General features: G+C 35.9%; 1 protein-coding gene across 6 annotated transcripts in view; it reads left to right on the top strand.

The window, feature by feature from the left end:
- ZNF280C (zinc finger protein 280C) overlaps window positions 1-21,092 on the top strand; it is a 77,418-nt gene that overhangs the window by 13,229 nt on the left and 43,097 nt on the right. For 3 of the 6 annotated variants that reach the window (XM_037147086.2, XM_037147088.2, XM_037147087.2), the window contains exons 2-6: window positions 8,528-8,563; window positions 8,682-8,728; window positions 15,630-15,776; window positions 20,253-20,318; window positions 20,419-20,552. In XM_037147086.2, the coding sequence (XP_037002981.2) occupies window positions 8,698-8,728; window positions 15,630-15,776; window positions 20,253-20,318; window positions 20,419-20,552 (378 nt within the window). In that variant the 5' untranslated portion in view covers window positions 8,528-8,563; window positions 8,682-8,697. Of the gene's footprint in view, window positions 1-8,527; window positions 8,564-8,681; window positions 8,729-14,244; window positions 14,353-15,629; window positions 15,777-20,252; window positions 20,319-20,418; window positions 20,553-21,092 lie in introns of all 6 variants that reach the window. The other 3 variants (XM_053662356.1, XM_053662355.1, XM_037147091.2) reach the window with 3 other exon arrangements.

Here is a 21,092-nt window from a genome sequence, read left to right as displayed (position 1 = left end):
AGCGGGGAGATTGACTGAAAGCTGCTGAGAGATGAGCAAGCGGCATTGTTTCCTCTAGGACCCCTTCCTCCACACACAACAGCACAAGGCAGCAATTTGGGTTGCCCCACCCTGGCAAATACCTATGGCTCCGTCCCTTATAGTGTAATAGCTGTAAGAGACAAAAAAAAAATTGGCCCAAATGAAAGAACAGATGAAAAACCCCCAAAATAGAACTAAAGGATGAAGAGATGGCCAACCTATCAGATGTACAGTTCAAAACACTGGTAATCAGCTTGCTCACAGAAATGGTTGAGTATGGTCACAAAATGGAGGAAAAAGTGAAGTTGTTGCAAAGTGAAATGAAGAGAAATGTATAGGTAATCAACAGTGAAGGGAAAAAAACAGGACTCAAACGATTTGGAAGAGAAGGAAGAAATAAGCATTGAATCTGAAGAGAATGAAGAAAGACAAATTCAAAAAATATAACAGTTTTAGGAACCTCTGGGACAACCTTAAATGTTCCAATATCTGAATTATATAGGGGTGTCAGAAGGAGAACAAGATCAAGAAACTGAAAATTTACTTGAACAAATAATGAAGGAAAACTTGCCTAATCGGGCAAAACAAATAGACTTCCAGGAAGTCCAGGAGGCTCATAGAGTCCCAAAGAAGTTGGACCCAAGGAAGCACACACCAAGGCACATCATAATTACATTATCCCAAATTAAAGATGAGAGAATCTTAAAAGCATCAAGAGAAAAGGAGATAGTTACCTACAAAGGACTTCCCATAAGGCTATCAGCTTATTTCTCAAAAGAAACATTGCATGCAAGAAGGGGCTGGAAAGGAGTATTCAAAGTGATGAAAAACAAGGACCTATAACCAAGATTACTCTATCCAGCAAAGCTATCATTTAGAATGGAAGATCAGATAAAGTGCTTCCCAGATAAAGTCAAGTTAAAGCAGTTCATCTTCACCAAGCCATTATTATATGAAATGTTAAAGGGACTTATCTGAGGAAAAGAAGATGAAGAAAAATATGAGCAGTGAAATGACAACAAACTCACAACTATCAACAACTGAAGGTAAAATGAAAACAAAAACAAACTAAGCAAACAACTAGAACAGGAACAGAATCACAGAAATGGAGATCACATGGAGGGTTATCAGTGGGGAGGGAGAGGGAGAGAATGGGGGGAAAGGTACAGGGAATAAGAAGCGTAAATTGTTGGTACAAAATAGATGGGGATGTTGAGAATAGTATAGGAAATTGAGAAGCCAAAGAATTTATATGTACAAACCATGGACAGGAACTAAGGGGAGGGGAGAATGCGGGTGCGAGGGCAGATGCAGGACAGAGGGTAATAAAGGGGGAGGAGGTGGGACAACTGTAATATCATAATCAATAAAATATATAACAAAGAAAAAAGTCAACAGAGACAAAAGTTGAAAACCTAAATAAAATTAGGGGCAAAATAATAAAGTTATTGAAGAAATATTTTTTCAAAGTGTACTTGAACTTCATGTGTTCAGGCTTTCAAGAAAATACCTAAGTCCTGCGATATTAAAACTTCTTGGACAAAGAAAAGATGATGAGCCTATGTTTTGCTTCTGAATTACATGTGAATTGTTCCCAAAACCTGATTTGAGAGTTTGAATTATGTAAGTGCCAGTGAAATTGTCTACAGAACAAAGGTATAATACAGTATTTCCTGGATTTCAGTACCGTATCAATTCCTTTTGTAATGGTGTGGGGACTGACTGGGAGTTGGAGGGTAGGGGTGGGCTGGGTGGAGGAGGGCAAAGGGGGAAAAATTGGGACAACTGTAAGAAAATATTAAAAATACATAGAAACAAATAAGCAAAAACAAAAACAAGGGGGGAAACATTTTCACAAGACACCCTCCTACTTAAAATGTAGAATAGTCTTAGAGTACCTACACAATCGTAAAACACTCTTTGGAGGTACATTTCATGCAGAGGGAATTTGCTGGAAAAAGTAGGGGTCAGAGCCAAACAACCAAATTCTGCCATCAGTGTTACAGGGTGCAGCCAAGAGGGGAACCCCAAATAGGGATTTGGAATGGGGTCCAGAACTCACGGTGTCCAGGAAATATTAGAAAGATACATGGTATATGCTCCCCCCCCCCACAGGTGTCAGTTGGGGGAAGAGACAAATAGAGCAGGGCCATTGAGCTGTTTTTGTACAGCCACAGCTTTGCAGCTAATCCATGGCATGGTCATTTAACATTCCTGTAACCTTTAACTGGTTGCATAGATATGTTAAATAGCTATGGCCATGCTCTGAGCCAGGGGAATGGAACGGGACTCCCCCTGCCCACAAGATGTAATTGGGGGCAGGTCCTCCAAGTTACAGTGCCTGCATGAGAACTTGGAGATGATTGGCCCCATGCCATGGGGCCATGCCTGCTCAGACTCACTGTGGCAGCTCAGTAAAGCTGGAAGGATATGGGAGTGCTGGCAAGTGTAGCTGATTGTAGGAGTCAGAAATGGGGCTGCAGAGGAAGATTGGCTTGGGGATTTAAACTGAGATGCCACAGCTTGGGTGGAGAGAATCACCATGCAGCTTTAGCAGAGAACCACCACTGGGCTTTGGCAGAGTGGCGCCCCCCCCCCCGGCTTTGCCGAGAAGAACTGTGCAGTTTTGGCTAGAGCAGGGACCCCTGCAGCTTTGGTAGAAGAGGACCACACAGCTTTGGGGTGCCCCCTTTGGCCACATGGCTGGGAAGCAGGAGAGACTTTTCCTGGAAGAAGTGTGAAAGAACTCTTGCCAGTAGGCCATGAGAAGGTGCCACATGGTCTCGGATTAATTAGAGATCCTGCCTGGACGGCAACACAACTGATGGTACCAGCAACCTGAATCATGGACACCTGCTTCTTTTCCTGAGCTATAGCACCCCAAATTAGGGCAGGGGGAGAAGGAAGCTCTGTGGGTATATCCGAAAGGACTTTGATATTTTAATGAAGACATTAGGTTACTACTTTAAGTTTGTATAGCTTTAAATAAACATTTCCTTTTCTTTTCCACAAATCTCTGGCATTGAGAGACATCTTTCCTAAGTCAGTGGACATAATGAACCTGGGGGAGTACTTTCAAGTACTCACAGCCTTTGTACCCAATGATGGTTCTTTAAATTTCGAGGAAAATGGTGAGGTTCTGGTTGCTGGATTTGGTCTCAAAGGTCATGCTGTTAGTGACACTCCCACAAATCTGCTTTAAGGTAATCAAAGTACCACTCTCTCTTTTGGCCTTATACAAAGGCAAGAAAGAAAGACCAAGATCATAAATTTTAATGGTGCAAACACAGTAGTCATAAATTTTCATGTGCCAAAAAACAAAGTAATTACAACTATGAAATCAGTGCTTTTTAAATCAATTTTAATACATGGAATGAAGAATATATTTTGATGAAACAGTCACTGAATATTTTGAGTTTTTCATACCTATATTTCATATCTATCTAAACAATTGCAAGACTTTTCTATTTGAACCTTTTCAATACTTTAATTTCTATAGCTAACCATATTGCCATTTGCCTTTCATTTAGTGCACATGCATTATTTAGATATTTTCTCCCTGTGATCTTTTATTAATAGACAGCAGCAATAAACATTACAGTACTTGATGACAATGCAGTAGTAAATACAAAGTATGAGTACTGATAGGATCCAGCAATTCCACTCTTGGGAATTTATCTGAAGTAAACAAAAACACTAACTTGTAAAAATATCTACACCCTCATGTTTATCACAGCATTATTTACAATAACCAAGGCATGGAAACAACCTAAACATCATGGACAGATGAATGGAGAAGATGTGATGTGATACACACACAATGGAACGATATTCAGCCACTTAAAAAAAAAAAGGAATCTTGCTATTTGCAACTACCTCCATGGGCTTTGAGGGCATTATGCTAAGTGAGATAAGTCAGAGAAAGACAAATACTATTTGATTTCTTAAGCATACTCATAGATATGCAGAACAGATTGGTGGTTGCCAGAGGTGGGGGTTGGTGGTTAGGTGAACTTGGTCAAAAGATACAAACTTCCAGTTATAAATAAGTCCCTGGGATGTGATACACACAATGGTGACTATAATAAGACTATTGAATGTTTGAAAGTTGCTAAGAGAGTAGATCTTAAAGTTCTCATCACAAGAAAAATATTTGTAACTGTGATGGGTGTTAACTAGACTTATTGTGATTATTTTACGGTATACATACATTGAATTATGTTGTACACCTGAAACTAATATGTTATACATTAATTATATGTCAACTTTAAAAAACATGAGTATGAAAATTATGACAGCTTAGTTATAAGGTGGTCATCCAGGTTATCCCAACTATGCTAATGTTAATTTTTTAGATAGTAAAACAATGTATTGTTTTAGAGCTCTCTTGCACCATCTGGAACATATCTGTTTTCCCTAGAGATCTATTAGTTTGAAAAATGTTGGCATAGTCCATTGATAAGAGTATTTTCTTCAATACAAGTACCAGAAACCTTGCTCAAAGGAAATGGAACCAGAAGTTTAATTGAAAAGTCTTAGTAATTAATTTGCTTTGAGCATGGCTAGCTTCAGGTGTTTAAATGGTATCATCGAACTTGAATGTCTTCCTTACCTACCCTCTGTTTCTCTAACCCAGAATCTATGGTTTTGCTCATCTCTTCGTTGGCTTCTTTCTTATGTAGTCTTTCTCCACATAATGACTCCACAACTCCCAGACTTATCTCCTACCAGCTTATTGTTTTAGCTGCTTTATTGAGGTAATTCATGTAACATACAGTTCACTCATTTGAAGTACACACTTCATTGGTTTTAATGTATTCACAACATAGTGCAAAAATTACCATAATCATTTTAGAATATTTTTGTTACCCCAAAGAGAAATCCCATGCCCATTTGTAGTCACTCCATATTTCCCCCCAAACCTGCCAGTCCTAAGCAACCTCTATTCTACTTTCTGTCTTGATGAATTGGCTATTCTTGGGTATTTCGTGAAATAATATAATACATGAGGGGTTTTTGTTTTATTTTTAAAGATTTTATTTATTTATCTTTAGAGGGGAAGGGAAGGAGAGAGGGAGAGAAATATCAATGTATGGTTGCCTCTTGTGTGTCCCCTGCTGGGAGCTGGCCTGCAACCCAGGCATGTGCCCTGACTGAGAACTGAACCATGGTTGTTTGGTTTGCAAGCCTGCCCTCAATCCACTGAGCTACACCAGCCAGGGTTAATACATGGTTTTTTTGACTGGCTTCTTTCACTTAGTATAATGTTCTCAAGATCCATCCATATCATAGTATATATCAGTACTTCATTCATTTTTATGAATGAATATATTTCATTCTATAGGTATTTCACATTTGGTTATCCATTCATCAATCAGGCATTTGGATTGTTTCCAATTATGGGGTATTATCAATAATGCTGCTATGAACATTTGCATACAAGTTTTTGTACACCCAAGCGTGGACATATGTTTTCATTTCTCTCTCACCAAGAGTGGAATTGCGAGTCATACGATAACTTTATGTTTAACTTTGTGAGGAACTACTAAAGTGTTTTACATAGTGTCTGCACAATTTCATATTCCCAGCAGCAGTATAAAAGGGGTCCCTTTTCTCTGTATCCTTGCCAGCACTTGTTCTTTTCTATCTTTTTTTATTATAGCCATCCTAGTAGATATGAAATGGCATCCATTAATTTTTAAATATATTTTTCTTGTAAAATACACATAAAATACAATTAACCATTTAAACTATTTTAATACATTGTTTTTAAATTTTTTGTGCAGTGAACTCTTAAAAGAGTGTTGAATTTTAAAAGTATAAACCTAAAAACAAAAACTATCTAAATAATAATTATAATTATTTATACAGGCAGTCTCCAAAAACTAAATAGTGTGTTCCAAGAGGTGTTTGTCAGTTACTTGGGATACATTTTTCTCCCATTGGAATAGCATATTAAACATGGCTATAGTATCTGTATCTGAGTCAGAAGCTGGAATGGAGAATTCTTTACTCCTCAGCCTGTTTGATGCCAACTCTGTGTTGCATAACCTAGAGACCCTTTGGAGTTACTATTATAGGAGCACCAAGCTTCTAACTGCACATTTTGCTGAATATTTTATTTCTGTAACAGATTAATCTCCCACAGAATTCCTTAGCTTGCCACCAAAACTCTGAAGTAATAAGTTGAGTTTTTTGTGGTGATATTTTTGGAGGGCTCAACTACCTTATTGGATTGCACAGCTTTAGACTGACCTGATTCTAAATGTCATCTGAGGATTTCTGACTTTTTAGAATGTTTGCAAATGTATTAATTGAGGCTCCTTCGTGGCTGCTATGACCCCCAAAAGCCATCCCTGTAGTTAGTCATAGGCAGTAGAAAGGACATGTTTATATATACTGTTTTTACATTAGTACCAATTTTAAGGTATTTGTGTCAATAGATATTTTGTATGATCATTTAATAAAAGTGTCTTTATGAGTCTCATGGGCTGTGCAGTTCTGGCTTAAAAAACTATTCTGCCTCTGGCCTGGTGGCTCAATCAGTTGGAGCATCATCCTGTACCCCAAAAAGTTGCAGTTCAATTCCTGGTCAGGGTGCATTCCTAGGTTTCCGTTTCAATCCCTGGTCAAGGTGCTTACAGAGGAAGCAACTGAACAATCACTCTCTGTGTCTCCCCCTCCCACTCTTCCCCCTTCCTCTCTCTAAAAGCAATAAAGATATGTATTCAGCTGAGGGATTATAAAATAAAATTCTATATTCTTGGCATCAGTAGTAGGTCCTTAATGCTGAGAATTATCAGGTATTTATCTACTTGACATATATATGTATTACAGTAATTCTAGTTGCAAGACAAGTGATAACTATTCATATAATTGAGTTAGAGATTTAAATAGTCAAACCATAGCCTAGGCTGGTGTAGCTCAGTGGATTGAGTGCCAGCCTGTGAACCAAAGGGTTGCTGGGTTGATTCCTCATCAGGACACGTGCCTGGGTTGCAGGCCAGGTCTCCAGTATAGGGTGTGTGAGAGGCAACCACACACTGATGTTTCTCTCCCTCTCTCTAAAAATAAATAAATAAAATCTTTCAAAAGAAATAGTCAAACCTCAGAACTACAGAAATTTGCTTATGTACTGAATTCACCAGAGATTCTTGTAATAGTAATTCAGTCATTTATAGCAGATATTTCTGGAGTTAAAATAGTTTTTTTTTCCCTTTGGTCTAATTCAGTTTAGAAAATTTGGAACTGGAAAAACTAGGAAAGATTGCTTTTGCCATCTAAGATTAAAGACAAATATGAAGACTCCATTAGCTATTCATCCTAATATTTTAGATTTCTGATGTCTAATATTTTTACTTGTTTGAAATAGATTTTAAGTATGTTTATTTTATGTTTAAATTAGTATGTACATGAGAATTCAGAACACAAATTCTTGTTTTAAGGAAATAATATACCACCTTTTTTATTTTTAAAGATTTTCTTTATTTTTACAGAGAGGGGAAGGAAAGGACAAAGAAAAGGAGAGAAACATCAATGTGTGGTTGCCTCTTCTGCACCCTCTACTGGGGACCTGGCCTGCAACCCAGGCATGTGCCCTGACTGAGCAATGGAACTGGTGACCCTTTGGTTCACAGGCCCATGCTCACTCCACTGAGCTACATCAGCCAGGGCCTAACATACCACCTTTTAAGAGCCCAAAAGCCCAGACACATAAGATTGTAAACTTCTGAAGGCACAGCTATTAGTTTTTACATTACTTTGAGCACAGAAGACAATGAGTAATTAAAAAAATTTTTTAATCCTCATCCAGAGACATTTTTCACTTCTTTCACAAAAAGAGGAGGGAGGGAGGGGGAGAGAGAGAGAGAACATAGCTGCCCTCTCATACACACCGTGACTGGGGATTGACCCCAAAACCTGGGTCTGTGCCCTGATGGGGAACCAAACCTGTAACCTTTCATTCTTCGGGATGATGCTCCAACCAACACAGCCACACTGGCCAGGGCGAGTGATTACTTTTTAATCAATTAATTTATGATGAAATTTATTCAACTATTTTTCTGTTCCTTTTAGTTAACATGATAGAAACAAAAAATATATAAACTAAAATTTTCTTTGAACATGTTTTCTTATAATAATAATTACATTTCTGATGTGAAAACTAAGCAGCTGTTAAAGATTATTGTTACTTAGCATTTTAAAATTCAGATTCAATAGAATATATTAAAGGGTAATTCCTCATTTTTACAAAAGGATGCCTTTCAAAGATTATTTGTAATTTAATAATTCATTAGATTTCTTCTAGTAATAAATGCTTTGTACATTCAACATTTGATTAAGTTTGCATTCATTCAGGAATAAACTAGTTATAGAAAGTGAATAGCATGTGTATATCAAAAACATTAAACTCAAAAGGTAAGCCTTTTGTAGAGAAAAGGAGTAAAGGTGTGTATATACTTAATTTAACAAATCCACTTTAATAGTAGATATGTTTATTTTATAGGTTCGAAAAACTTGCTACCTTGTCTGGAGTCTCATGGTAAGTTTGCTGGAGATCGAAATCAGACCCAAAGATTTCTGAATCCCAAGTTTAATGTTTTAATATTTGATATTAAAGTGACTCATAAAATTGATTGATATTGTATGTTGGTGCTTAGGTGACTCTGCAACTTGATGGATGACAATAAATCTTTTCAACCAAAAAGTAAGTATTGCTGCCGAAAATGATGCTAGTATGCATGACTTTTGCACTTATAACCTTGCTTCATGAGAAAAGGTGAGAAAAGTAGAGGTGAGCACATTTAACAAGCAAAATAGAGACACACTTATAGATAGAAAACAGGTTGATGGCTATGGGGGGGTTAGAGGGTGGAGGGATTGAGCAAAAGTGAAAAAAGACTCATAGACGTGGACAACAGTGTGGTGATTGCTGGGGGAAAGGTATAAGGGGCATAAATGGTAATGAAAAAAATACAATAAAAATGTCCATGCTAAAATAAGTAAATAACACTTATTAAACTAATATATGTTCATGGTGAAAAAGAACAATATACAATAAAAATGTTAGTAAACTAGAAATGAAGTATTCCTTCATCTCCAGAGATAACAATGCTTTTTATACATAATCACAAACTTTTTTATGTGTTGACAAAAACTAAATTATTTCTAAATAGTCATACTATATATGGTATTATGTGTCTTTAAATAATTTTTACTCAACAATCTACCTTGAAATATATTGACATTGGCAGCACCTAGTTAAAAAAATGAGGAAGACCTATGAACATAGATGTAAGTAATTTTTATTATCAGTATGTATGGGTCTCCCTCATTTTTAAAAGATAATATTGCCTGACTTTGCCTAGTTTCTTAGCTTGTAAATTGTTGTATGTTAAGGGCCTACTGCATCTCCAGTAGACTACTGTGTGTAAGAGAAAATACAAAGGAGGAAAAAATATACTCTTCACTCTCAAGGAGTTAGACACAACTCAAACACATTCATAGTGACCATTTTGAGATTATATACAGTAAATCTTGAATTACATGGAATAGACTGCCAATGTTGTAAGAGGGGGAAGAAAAACAAGGTCTAATAATGGTTTACTGAGGAAGTTAAAATTGAACTAAGTTGGGAAGAGGCAGGCAATTGATATTTTGTTGAATATCTGTATGAAGTTAGGTACTTTACATGAATTTTCTTGAATTTACCTTATCACTTCAATTAGGTTGATAGTAAACCAATATTAGAAATGAAGAAACAGATCCAAGCAATTTCACCAGAGTTATATGATTAGAAGTAGTGCGGTGAAGATTTGAACTATTCAAATTAATGTCAAGTTCATGCTGTTTCTATTATACTTAAATTATGTAGACAGTCTACAGTAAGAAGGAAGGATATTTTAGATGGAAGAAGCAGTACAAATGAGTACTTCAAGCGACACAATGAGAATGATGTTTTCAAGTATTCAGAATACACAAATGATAAACTGAATTACTTTTTAATTTTACTTAGCGCACTCTGTGTGTATATAATATATATGTGTTATATATATAAAGTGTAGTTTAGAAAAGAAAGGGATTGGTTCATAAAATTAGTTACATTGGGAAGGGTGGGGAAAGTTTTTTGTTTTGTTTTATGGTAGGTGGACTACTAAACATTAAATAACATGCCAAGAAATGATTTTGGCATACCTATAAGAAGGGAAAATGTTATTAAAAGGTTTTTTCCTTTGTTTTATATTTTATTTATCTTTAAAGTATATTTTATTGATTATGCTATTACAGTTTTCCCAATTTATCCCCTTTTGTCCCCCCTCTACCCTGCACCCCCAACCCTCCAGCATTTCCCCCCAAGTTCATGTCCATATAAGTTCTTTGACTTCTATTTTCTATACCATTCTTAACCTCTCCCTGTCTATTTTATGCCTACTAATTATGCTTCTTATTACCTGTACCTTTTCCTCCATTCTTCCCCTCCCCTTCCCCACTGAAAACCCTTTATGTGATGTCCATTTCTCTGATTCTGGTCCTGTTCTGGTTGTTTGCTTAGTTTTTGTTTTCTTTTTTTTAAGGTTCATTTGTTGATAGTTGTGAGTTTGTTGTCATATTACTGTTCATATTTTTTGTCTTCTTTTTCTTAGATGAGTCTCTTTAACATTTCATATAATAAGAGCTTGGTGATGATGATGAACTCCTTTAATTTGACCTTATCTGGGAAGTACTTTATGTGCCCTTCCATTCTAAATGATAGCTTTGCTGGACAGAGTAATCTTGGATGGAGGTCCTTGTCTTTCATGACTTCCAATACTTCTTTCCAGCCCCTTCTTGCCTTAAGGTTTCTTTTGAGAAATTAGCTGATAGTCTTATGAAAACTCTTTTGTAGGTAACTCTCTCTTTTTCTCTTGCTGCTTTTAAGATTCTTTCTTTATCTTTAATCTTGGGTAAGTTAATGATGATGTGCCTTGGTGTGTTCCTCTAGGTCTAACTTCTTTGGAACTCTCTGGGCTTCCTGGATTTCCTGGAAGTCTATTTGTTTTGCCCGATTGGGCAAGTTTTCCTTCATTATTTGTTCAAATAAGTTTTCAGTTTCTTGATCTTGTTCTTCTTCTGACACCCCTATAATTCAGATATTGGAACGTTTAAAGTTGTCCCAGAGGTTCCTAATCCTCCTTTTAATTGTTTGAATTCTTGTTTCTTCATGTTTCTTCTTGTTTCTTGTGTTCCAGTTGGATGTTTATTTCTTCCTTTTGTTCCATATCGTTGATTTGAATCCTGGTTTCCTTCCCATCACTGTTGGTTCCCTGAATATTTTGCTTTATTTCATTTTGGGTATCTTTCATTTGTTCTTTTGTTTTTCGACCAAGCTCAGTTAGTTCTGTGAGCATTTTGATTACCAGGGCTTTAAATTCTCCATCAGATAGGTTGGCTATCTCCTCATTACTTAGATCTCTTTCTGAAGGTTTGTTGTGTTCTTTCATTTGGGCCATATTTCTTTGTCTCAGGGCACCTGTTAAGTTGTAAGGGAGTGAGACCTTAGGCATTCACCAGGGTAGGGTGACCCTCCTTGCTGGCTGTGGCACTGCCTGTGGGGGAGGGGCCAGAGAGGGAACAATGCAGCTTGCTTTCTCGGTTCTAGCTCCTCTTTCCAATGAACTCTCTTGTGTGAGACTGGGAGTTTGCCACCACAGCAACCACCATCATACTCCACAGTCACCTCTGAGTCTCAGTTTCCCATTCAGTCAACCCTGTCTACACAGTCCGTCGCCTCGCCACAATTTCTCTCTGTCTGCCTCTTAGTAGTCTGGTTGTTCTGTTTATTTCTTCAATTCCTTGGTTGTTGGAGTTCCATGCAGTGTGATTTTCTGGCACTTCTAGTTGTTTCTTGATTTTAGAGTGGTTGTCATCCTCCTTTTGTTTGTGTTTGGAAGCGAAGGGTTTCTACTTAATCCTCCATTTTAGCTGGAACTTAAAAATTTTTTAAGTAGCATGCATTTATTAAGGTATTTCTTTTGTATACAATCCCCAAATTATTTTATTTACCTAGTACCTTTTAATTTTGAGTTAAAAGTAGAAATGACATTGTTTTAATCTGGTGAAATTACCTTTAGAAACTATCGCATTTATAAGATAAATTAAAGATATCGTCTAAAAACAAGATATTTTTGTCTAAGCCTAAACCCTGTAATTATTGTTTTGTTTTTATTTTTATTGTTTAGTTGTTCCCTGTCCACATCTCATTCCATGTATTGAGCACCATTTTAAAAAAATATTTTATTTATTTATTTTTAGAGAGAGGGGAAGGGAAGGAGAAAGAGTGGGAGAGAACCATCAATGTGTGGTTGCCTCTCATGTGTCTCCTTTTTGGGACCTGGCCTGCAACCCAGGCATGTGCTCTGACTGGGAATCGAACCGGCAACCCTTTGCTTCACAGGCCCATGCTCAATCCACTGAGCTACACCAGCCAGGGCCTACTCCTGTGTTTTTTTGAAGGCATCCACTATTACTGGTTTAGCTGTTTTTCTAATAATCATTTCCATGTTTATAAAAATTTAATACACACATATGTATAACACACCCTCTTGAATTTGTAAGTTTTCATCATTATGTAATGATTTTCTTGTAAAGCAATATGAAGATTTTAGATTTCTTTTTTTAAAAAATATTTGTTTATTTATTTATTTTTAGAGAGGGAAAAGGAGAAAGAGTGGGAGAGAAACATCAATGTGTGGTTGACTCTCATGTGCCCCAGGTGCTCCACTGGGGACCTGTCCTGCAACCCAGACATGTGCCCTGACTGGGAATTGAACCAGCGACCCTTTGCTTCACAGGCTAATGCTCAATCTACTGAGCCACACCAGCCAGGAGATTTTAGATTTCTTACACTTATGTCTCCCTCCAAGCATCACCCAATGTAGTTGTATTTGAATTTTTTGTTAAATTATATTTGTTATCATTATGACGACCATAATAAACATTGTTCCCTGATGAGCATAGTACTATGGTATTGGTATGTTAAGAATATATTTAGCCCTGGCTGGTGTGGCTCAGTGGATTGAGCGCAGGCCTGCGAACCACACGATCGCGGTTCGATTCCCAGTCAGGGCACATGCCTGGGTTGCAGGCCGGTTCCCTGCAGGCCAGTTCCCAGCAGGGGACGCACAAAAGGCAACCATACATTGATGTTTCTCTCCCTCTCTCCTTCCCCCCCTTCCCCTCTAAAGATGAATAATAAAATATTTTTTCAAAAAATAATATATTTACATTTTTCTCTTTTTAAAAATATACCCAGAATTTAAATTTTTCATTTTTTAAAATTTGCTAAATTTAGTTAAGGTCTATAGCCAAGTCATTTCACACCCTTCTGTAACCTCTTAACTCAATTTTCTACACGGTAAAACTTGTAAGGTAATTTAACAATTTTTATATATATATATAACAATATATATATATATATAGTGTGTGTGTGTGTGTGTGTGTTCTGCTGGAGACATTCCTCCTGAGAGTAATGTTCTCCTGCTGTACATTGCGTGGCTGTTTTCTAGACCTGTTGAATGGCTATTGTCCCGGGACTTTCCTTTGTCTTTGTATTACATTAAATGGCGTGTTTTTTGCATCCTGGGTCTTCTTAAGTCTCACATTGGTGGATTCCTTCTAAGAAAGAAAGGGTGAATGGAAGGTAAATTTTGTCTGATGTTTCTGGTCTTCATTATTGATAAAAGAATATGTACCTATGCCTAACAAAAATCTTGGCTGGGTATAGAATTTTAAATTGAAATCAATTTTTAGTAAAACTTTTGAAAGCAGTATTTTAACTTTCTTCTCTGTCTACACTCTCACTGTCAGATGTAACACTATTCCCTTATCTCCAGCATTCTGAAATTTCACAATATGTCTCTCTACTGTATGTTTTCTTTTCTTAATTATTGTGCTAGGTGCTGGTGAGCCCTTTCTATCTGGAGATTTATATCCTTTACAACTGGAATTTTTTTCTTGTATTTTTTTATGTTGCGTACATCCCCTTTTATCCTTTGTTCTTTTTCTGGAACTTTTATAGGTGAGTTGTAACTTAGAAATTGATTTTCTAACAATCTTGTATATTCTCTCTCTCCCTCTCTCTCTCTCTCTCTACATATATATATATATATATTCCCCCCCCAAATAGATTTATAGTTGTCAGTATGCAAAACAGAGTTTATTCTTTTTTTTTTATCCTCACCCGAGGATTTTAAAGAGAGAGGAAGGAAGAGAGAGAGACATCGATGTGAGAAAGAAACATCAGTCGACTGCCTCCGGTATGTGCCCCAACTAGTGATCAAAACTGAAACCTAGGTATGTGCCCTGACGGGGAATCAAACCCTCAACCTTTTGATGTACAGGATGATGCCCCAACCAACTGCAAGGCCAGAGTTTATTCTTGTATTATTATTTATTATTATATTATTTTTCATTAAACAACTGTAAGGTAGTTCACTTTTGTTCACTCCTACATATATATTTTAGTTCTACTTTTGGGACATTTATTCAACTTTGGCGTTTGATATTTTACTGAATTTCAGCCATAGTATTATAAACTTTTTGTTTTCTGAATGTTATTTTTATAACATTCTTGTCTTCTCTAAAATCACTAATTATACTCTGATATTTTTCCTACCCTATATATTATCTGTCTTCTTTACCGTCTTTCTGTTTTATTGCTTTTGTATTTCACATTGGAGGTTTTAGTCATATTTCTGATTCTCAGTAGTTGTGCATCCATATTTACAAATAGGGCACCAAGCTCTGGAGTGGGAAGTTGAAGGGGTAGAGGGAGTGAGCAAAAAGGAAAAAGGAGAATGGACATGGACATGGACAACAGTGTGGTGATTTCAGGAAGAGGGGGGTGAGTGAAGGTGGAAGAGAGTGGAGGGGAGATAAATAGTAATGGGGGAAATATAATATAATTAAAAATCAAAATTAAAAAAATATTTAAGTTTTTTAAAAAGATTGAGACACCAAAATGATCACAAGGAGCTCTGTGTGCTTGGTCAGCACTTTTAGCTTGGTAGTTTTCACAGTATGTTTTTTGCTTAGTTTCTTCATGTGAGAAATGTTTCCATCTGTCTTGAGAAGGAATAAGCCTCACTCAATATTCCTTATTTTCATTCTAGTACCTCATTCCTTCTTTGCTCTATGCCTGGTACATCTCAATCTTGTTCAGTTTTTCTATTATATCTCCCACCTGTTGCTTCTTATTCCTAGTTTATCTCCTTTTTGTTAATGCCAAAGTCTGTGGACTTTTTTCAGATAATTGGTACAGTCCCTTTCATAGATATAATTATACTCTAGTCATAAAACTAAAACTCAATTTGATTGGATTTTATTATTCCTAAAACTTACTGGCCACTGCAAATAACTATTGACATCCATTATTTAGCTACTAGCTTAATTTTACTAGTTTAGATACTAGAGATTAAATTTGAAGTTTCTTAATTTTGCTACCATTTACTGAGAAATATCAATTCAGTAACTGCTATTAGCATTATTAAAATACATGTTAAATATCATATTATATATTGTAGAAAAAAGTATTTAAAAATAAGATTTGCTTTTCTCCTTTTGAAAATTAGATAATTCAAAAATGGCAGAACTCTTTATGGAATGTGAAGAAGAAGAACTGGAACCATGGCAGAGGAAAATAGAAGAAAATCAGGATGAGGATGATGATGAGCTAATCTTTGTTGGAGAGATATCAAGTTCAAAACCAGCCATTTCAAGTAAGCATTTACTTTCTTTTTTCTACTTTCTTTTTTATTGTTGTTTCTATTAGAGTCATTCCAATTTTTCCCCCTTTTGCCCACCTCTACCCAGCCCACCCCTCTTAGCCACGGTCAGTCCCCTTCAAGTAATCATTTACTTTTGATGAAATTTCATAAGATGTTTCCGGTGGAAAAACCTATATCCTGTCTTATATGTGCTTGTTAACTCGTGAGAAGGAGCATAGGGGTCAGTAAGAATTTGAGAGAATCAGAGGGAGAATGTGGTTGGGACTTGTACTTAATAATAACCTTGCAGGCCTTCTGAGATCGGAAATCATAATTTTTAGTGGAACCAAGTAGCCTATTTATACCTGTTTATTTGTTAATTTTTATTTTTCTCCCTAAAGTCCAAATGCACCTAGATAAGGAAGTATTTGGAATACTTTGCTTAAAATACTAGGATACTAAATAAGTTTGTGTTAGTCTCTGAGGGGGTTCTCACATCACAGTGTCATTTTGATTCAAGGCTACAAAATTAACAGGCACTGCATGATTATACAGTCTCTGGCCTGTGTACCAACATGCCATCTTGCAGAAACTCCTGATTATATTTGTGAAGGAGGAGAACCTGGTCATCATTAGTCCATGTACTTCATTCAATGATGAAGGCAGTCAGCACATTTAATCCTCGTGGCTTTCTAGCAGAACATGACCAGTATCTTCGTAAATTATCAGATTTCAATTACAATAAATAGATTTAACATCATAATAATTTTAAAGTGAAAATATTGATGATGCTGCCCTAAATGTCCAATAAAATGTGTAAAGTACAGAGGAACAACATACTAAACATCAGGGGACAAAGAGGAAACCGATGTTTTCTTACTTACCATGGCAGTGCATAGTAGTGTGCTTGAGAGACAAGTTTTTAATTTTATGAAAGTCTAGTTCTTGCTTCTCTTGACTCTAAACTAGGAATAGCACTTCTCTTCATTTTCATCAGAGTTAGAATAATTTATTTAAATTTAATTCTCAAAATCATTTCTTGTGGGAAATTTGAGAGGTGCTAAGTTTAGTGCCACTTCAATTATAAAATGAACTAGGCATGTTAGCATGTTTGTTGTTGATAGTGGAACAGAATATTATATTCTCTTAATTATTGTTTCCTGGTCACTATGATTATTTTTATATGGAAATACTACCATATTTCAAATTATTACTCAGATTATCTTACTGAAAACATGATAGTTCAAATTAGATTTATATTAACTATAAATGACTGTTAACAGTACTTAACTATAATAAACTGTGTTAGTTTTAAGTGATTCTATCAGAAAGTTGATCCCAGTGAAATTTCTTTTCCAGTTTAGCTCAGAATTTAAATGATTTTATTGATGTTTTATGTGTCAGCCATAAAATATTTTTAGCATATGGATCATGAGCTAAATATTTATATAGATCTACCATGGAGGAGGGGTTAAAAACTTTTCTTTGATAAACTGCTGCCACCAAAAAGTACTATAAGGAATAACTCTTTAATAGCTCTTTAAATACCTTGAATTTCTGAAAGCAAACAATACCAAGTTGTTTTTGCAGATTTTTCTCCTAGGTGACTTCCATAGTGCTTAGTCATAGAGCACTGCATTTCCAACCCCATGTGGCCCTTTACTTTACAAATTATTTTATGAAGATCTGGTTCTTTTTACTAGGAGGAAAAAAAGGAAATTTGTTGAGGTCTTATGGGATTTTTTAATTTAATCTTTATTACATATTATCCATTACCGTTTAGTCCTCTTATATACTCTCCAGTGTGATTACCACACTGTTGTCCATGTCCATGAGTCTTTTTTCCTTTTCTCAATCCCTCCATGCCCTAACCTCCCCCTGCCACTAGATGTCATCCTGTTCTCCATCTATGAGTCTGTCCCTGTTTTCCTTGTTTGTGCAGTTCATTAGATTCCACATATGAGCGAAATCATATGATATTTCTCTTTCTCTGACTGGCTTATTTCCCCTAGCATAATGTTCTCCAGGTTCATCCATACTGTTGCAAAGGGTAAAAGTTTCTTCTTTTGTATGGCCAAATAGAATTCCATTGTGAAAATGTACCATAGTTGTTTTATCCATTCATCTCTTAATGGACGGACACTGGTACCGCTTCCGTTTCTTAGCAATTGTAAATAACACTGCAGTAAACATAAGGGTCCTTACATTCTTTGGAATTTGTGTTTTGAATTCCTTTGGATATATTCCCAGAAGTGGGATTGCTGAATCAAAAGGCAAATCCATTTTTAGTTTTTTGAGGTATTTCCATACTGCTTTCCACTGTGACTGCACCAGTCTTCATTCTATGGGATATTTTTTTATATATATATTTTACATTCAATATTATTTTGTATTAGTTTCAGGTGGACAGCATTGTGGTTAGACAATCATATATTGAATACTTTACAAGGTGATCCCACAATATTTCCAGTACCCACCTGGCACCATACATAGTTATTACAATATTATTGACTCTATTCCCTGTGTTGAACTTTACAACATCTCCATGGCTATTTTGTAATTACCAATCTGTACTTCTGAATCCCTTCACCTTTTTCTCCCAGTCCTCTAAACCCCCTCCCATCTGACAATCACCAGTCTGCTCTCTATGTCTAGGAGTATGTTTCAAATATGTTTGTTTATTTTGTTCATTAGATTCCACATATAAGTGAAATTATATGGTATTTGTCTTTTTCTGACTGGCTTATTTCACTGAGCGTAATGCCCTCTAGGTCCATCCATGCTGTCACAAATTATAAGATTTCATTCTTTTTTTATGGCTGAGTAACATTCCATTCTATATTATGTACTACCCCTTTTTAAAAAAGATTGCATTTATTTATTTATTTTTAGAGAGAGGGGAGGAGAGGGATAAAGAGAGGGAGAAAAACATCATTGTGTGGTTGCCTCTTGCGTGCCCCATACTAGGGACCTGGCCTGCAACCCAGGCATGTGCCCTGACTGGGAATCAAACACTGGTGACTCTTTGGTTCACAGGCCAGCACTCAATCCACTGAGCCACACCAGCCAGGGCTGTACCGCCACTTTTTATCTGTTGGTCTATTGATAGATACTTGGGATACTTCTATATCTTGACTATTGTAAATAGTTTAGCAATAAACATAAGAGTGTACATATTTTTAATGAGTATTTTGGGTTTCTTCAGATATATACCTAGAAATAGAATCACTGGGTCATGAGGCAGTTTCATTTTTAATTTTTGGAGGAACCTCCTCACTGTTACATAGTACTTGCACCCATATGCATTCCCACCAACAGTGCACAAGGGTTCCCTTTTGTTCACATCCTCACCAGTACTAGTTATTTGTTGATTTATAGATAGTAACCATTCTCACAGGTGTGAGGTGATATCTCATTGTGGTTTTAATTTGCATTTCTTTGATGATTGGTGACAATGAGCATCTTTTCATATATCTATTGGTCATCTATATGTTCTCTTTAGATAAGTGTTTATTTAGGTCATTTGCCCACTTTTCAATTGGATTGTTTTCTTGGTGTTGAGTTATATGAGTTCTTTATAAATTTTAGATATTAACCTCTTATCAGTTGTCTCATTGGCAAATATCTTCTCCCATTTAGTAGGTTGTCTTTTCATTTTATTGATAGTTTCCTTTGCTGTGCAAAAACTTTTTATTTTGAGGGATTTTGTTAATGCTGTGTACCTTTTACTGATTAGCGATCTTAGGCAAATTTCTACTCTTCCAGATTTTCATTTGACTCCTCAATAACCTAGAAGTTATGGGTTCACATGGGTACAAGAGTGAGCAAAGTTAAACTGATCTAGATGGTCATGTCAGTCTCAGATTTACTTTTGGTGTAGTCATAGATTTGAGATACTCTCATATACTCTGGGTTCAATTTAGTCTGGAGTCTCTGACATTGTTCCTTTTAGAATTTATGAGTAATGGTACAGATAATCCAATCAGCTTACTCATAATGAATCTGCTAGGCTTTTAGAGGTATATGTGACATGGGGATTAGGGAAGGGCATGAGTCACAGGAACACAGGTCTATATACAAACTTGTTCTATTATCTTTTATATATTACACATTCAAATAAATTTTAAAATAAATATATTTTTATTTTTCAACTACAGTTTACATTCAATATCATTTTGTATTGGTTTCAGCTGTATAGCATAGTGGTTAGACAATCGTACTTTACAAAGTGTCATTCCCCCCCCCAATATTTCCAGTAACCACCTGACACCATACGTAGTTATTACAATATTATCACTACATTCCCTATGCTGTACTTTACATCCCTATGACTATTTTGTAATTGTCCATCTGTACTTCTCAGTCCCTTCACCTCTTTCACCCAGTCCCCCAACTCAGCTCCTTTCTGGCAACCACAGGTCGGCTCTCTGTGTCTATTAGAGCATTTCAGTTTCGTTCGTTCATTTTAAATAAATGTAATTTTTATAGATATTTTGAACAGAGGTAACTCCAGCTCATCTTCAAAGGGAATAAAGAATGAACTACTCAGTCCAGGTATAGTATTGTTGTACTATATTAACTTTAAAGTCTAATATTTTGACAAAATTAGTTGTATAGAAAAATATTGAATTTATTGTATAATTTTCAAATGCAGGTGTTACTGATGCATTCAAGCCTACAAGTCAACATTATGGAGACCCATCATCAAGTCCAGTGGCTGCCTTACCTAGATTTAATCCTGGATCTAAATCTTCACCTAGCTCTGTTATTCAGAATGTGTCTAAATCGGTAAGTGTTTCTGAAACCTCAATTTACCTCAGGGACATGTTGAACATTATAATACCCGGTTAGAGTTGTGGACTATCAGAGCTAGTCACTATTTCTGTAGAACCATAATCACTATAAGAAAATATCACCATCTTTATGATAGCTCAATATCAAAGTAATAACTATATGGGCTAACTATCCAACCTGTTAATAAATCATTATATTTAGCTGAATTATAAATAGGTATAATATTGAAAACTATGCTATCTAAATAGTATAATCAGTAGTGAATATTGCATAATGACAACATTCTTAAGATAGTAAATTGAACCAGCTACTCTTAATTGAAAGATTGTTCTAATGTCATTGTTGCTCTTTATTCAAAAACATAGTTTTCAGAAGTTTAATTTTCAATATGTTTAACAGAAGTGATAGATAATGGTAATATTTAATATTATATGTTAGTCTGCTAATATGGAGCTTTGTTCTAAATGCTACAAATAAGTTAATCTCATTTAATTCTTACCACTTTTTTATGAGGTAGGCACAATAATCATCACC

This window comes from Artibeus jamaicensis, unplaced genomic scaffold (assembly GCF_021234435.1).
Source record: "Artibeus jamaicensis isolate MK-2021 breed Jamaican fruit bat unplaced genomic scaffold, CSHL_Jam_final contig_240, whole genome shotgun sequence".
Taxonomy (NCBI): domain Eukaryota; kingdom Metazoa; phylum Chordata; class Mammalia; order Chiroptera; family Phyllostomidae; genus Artibeus; species Artibeus jamaicensis.
The sequence above is the reverse complement of the archived record's forward strand: the minus strand, read 5'-3'. Positions and strand labels throughout refer to the sequence as shown.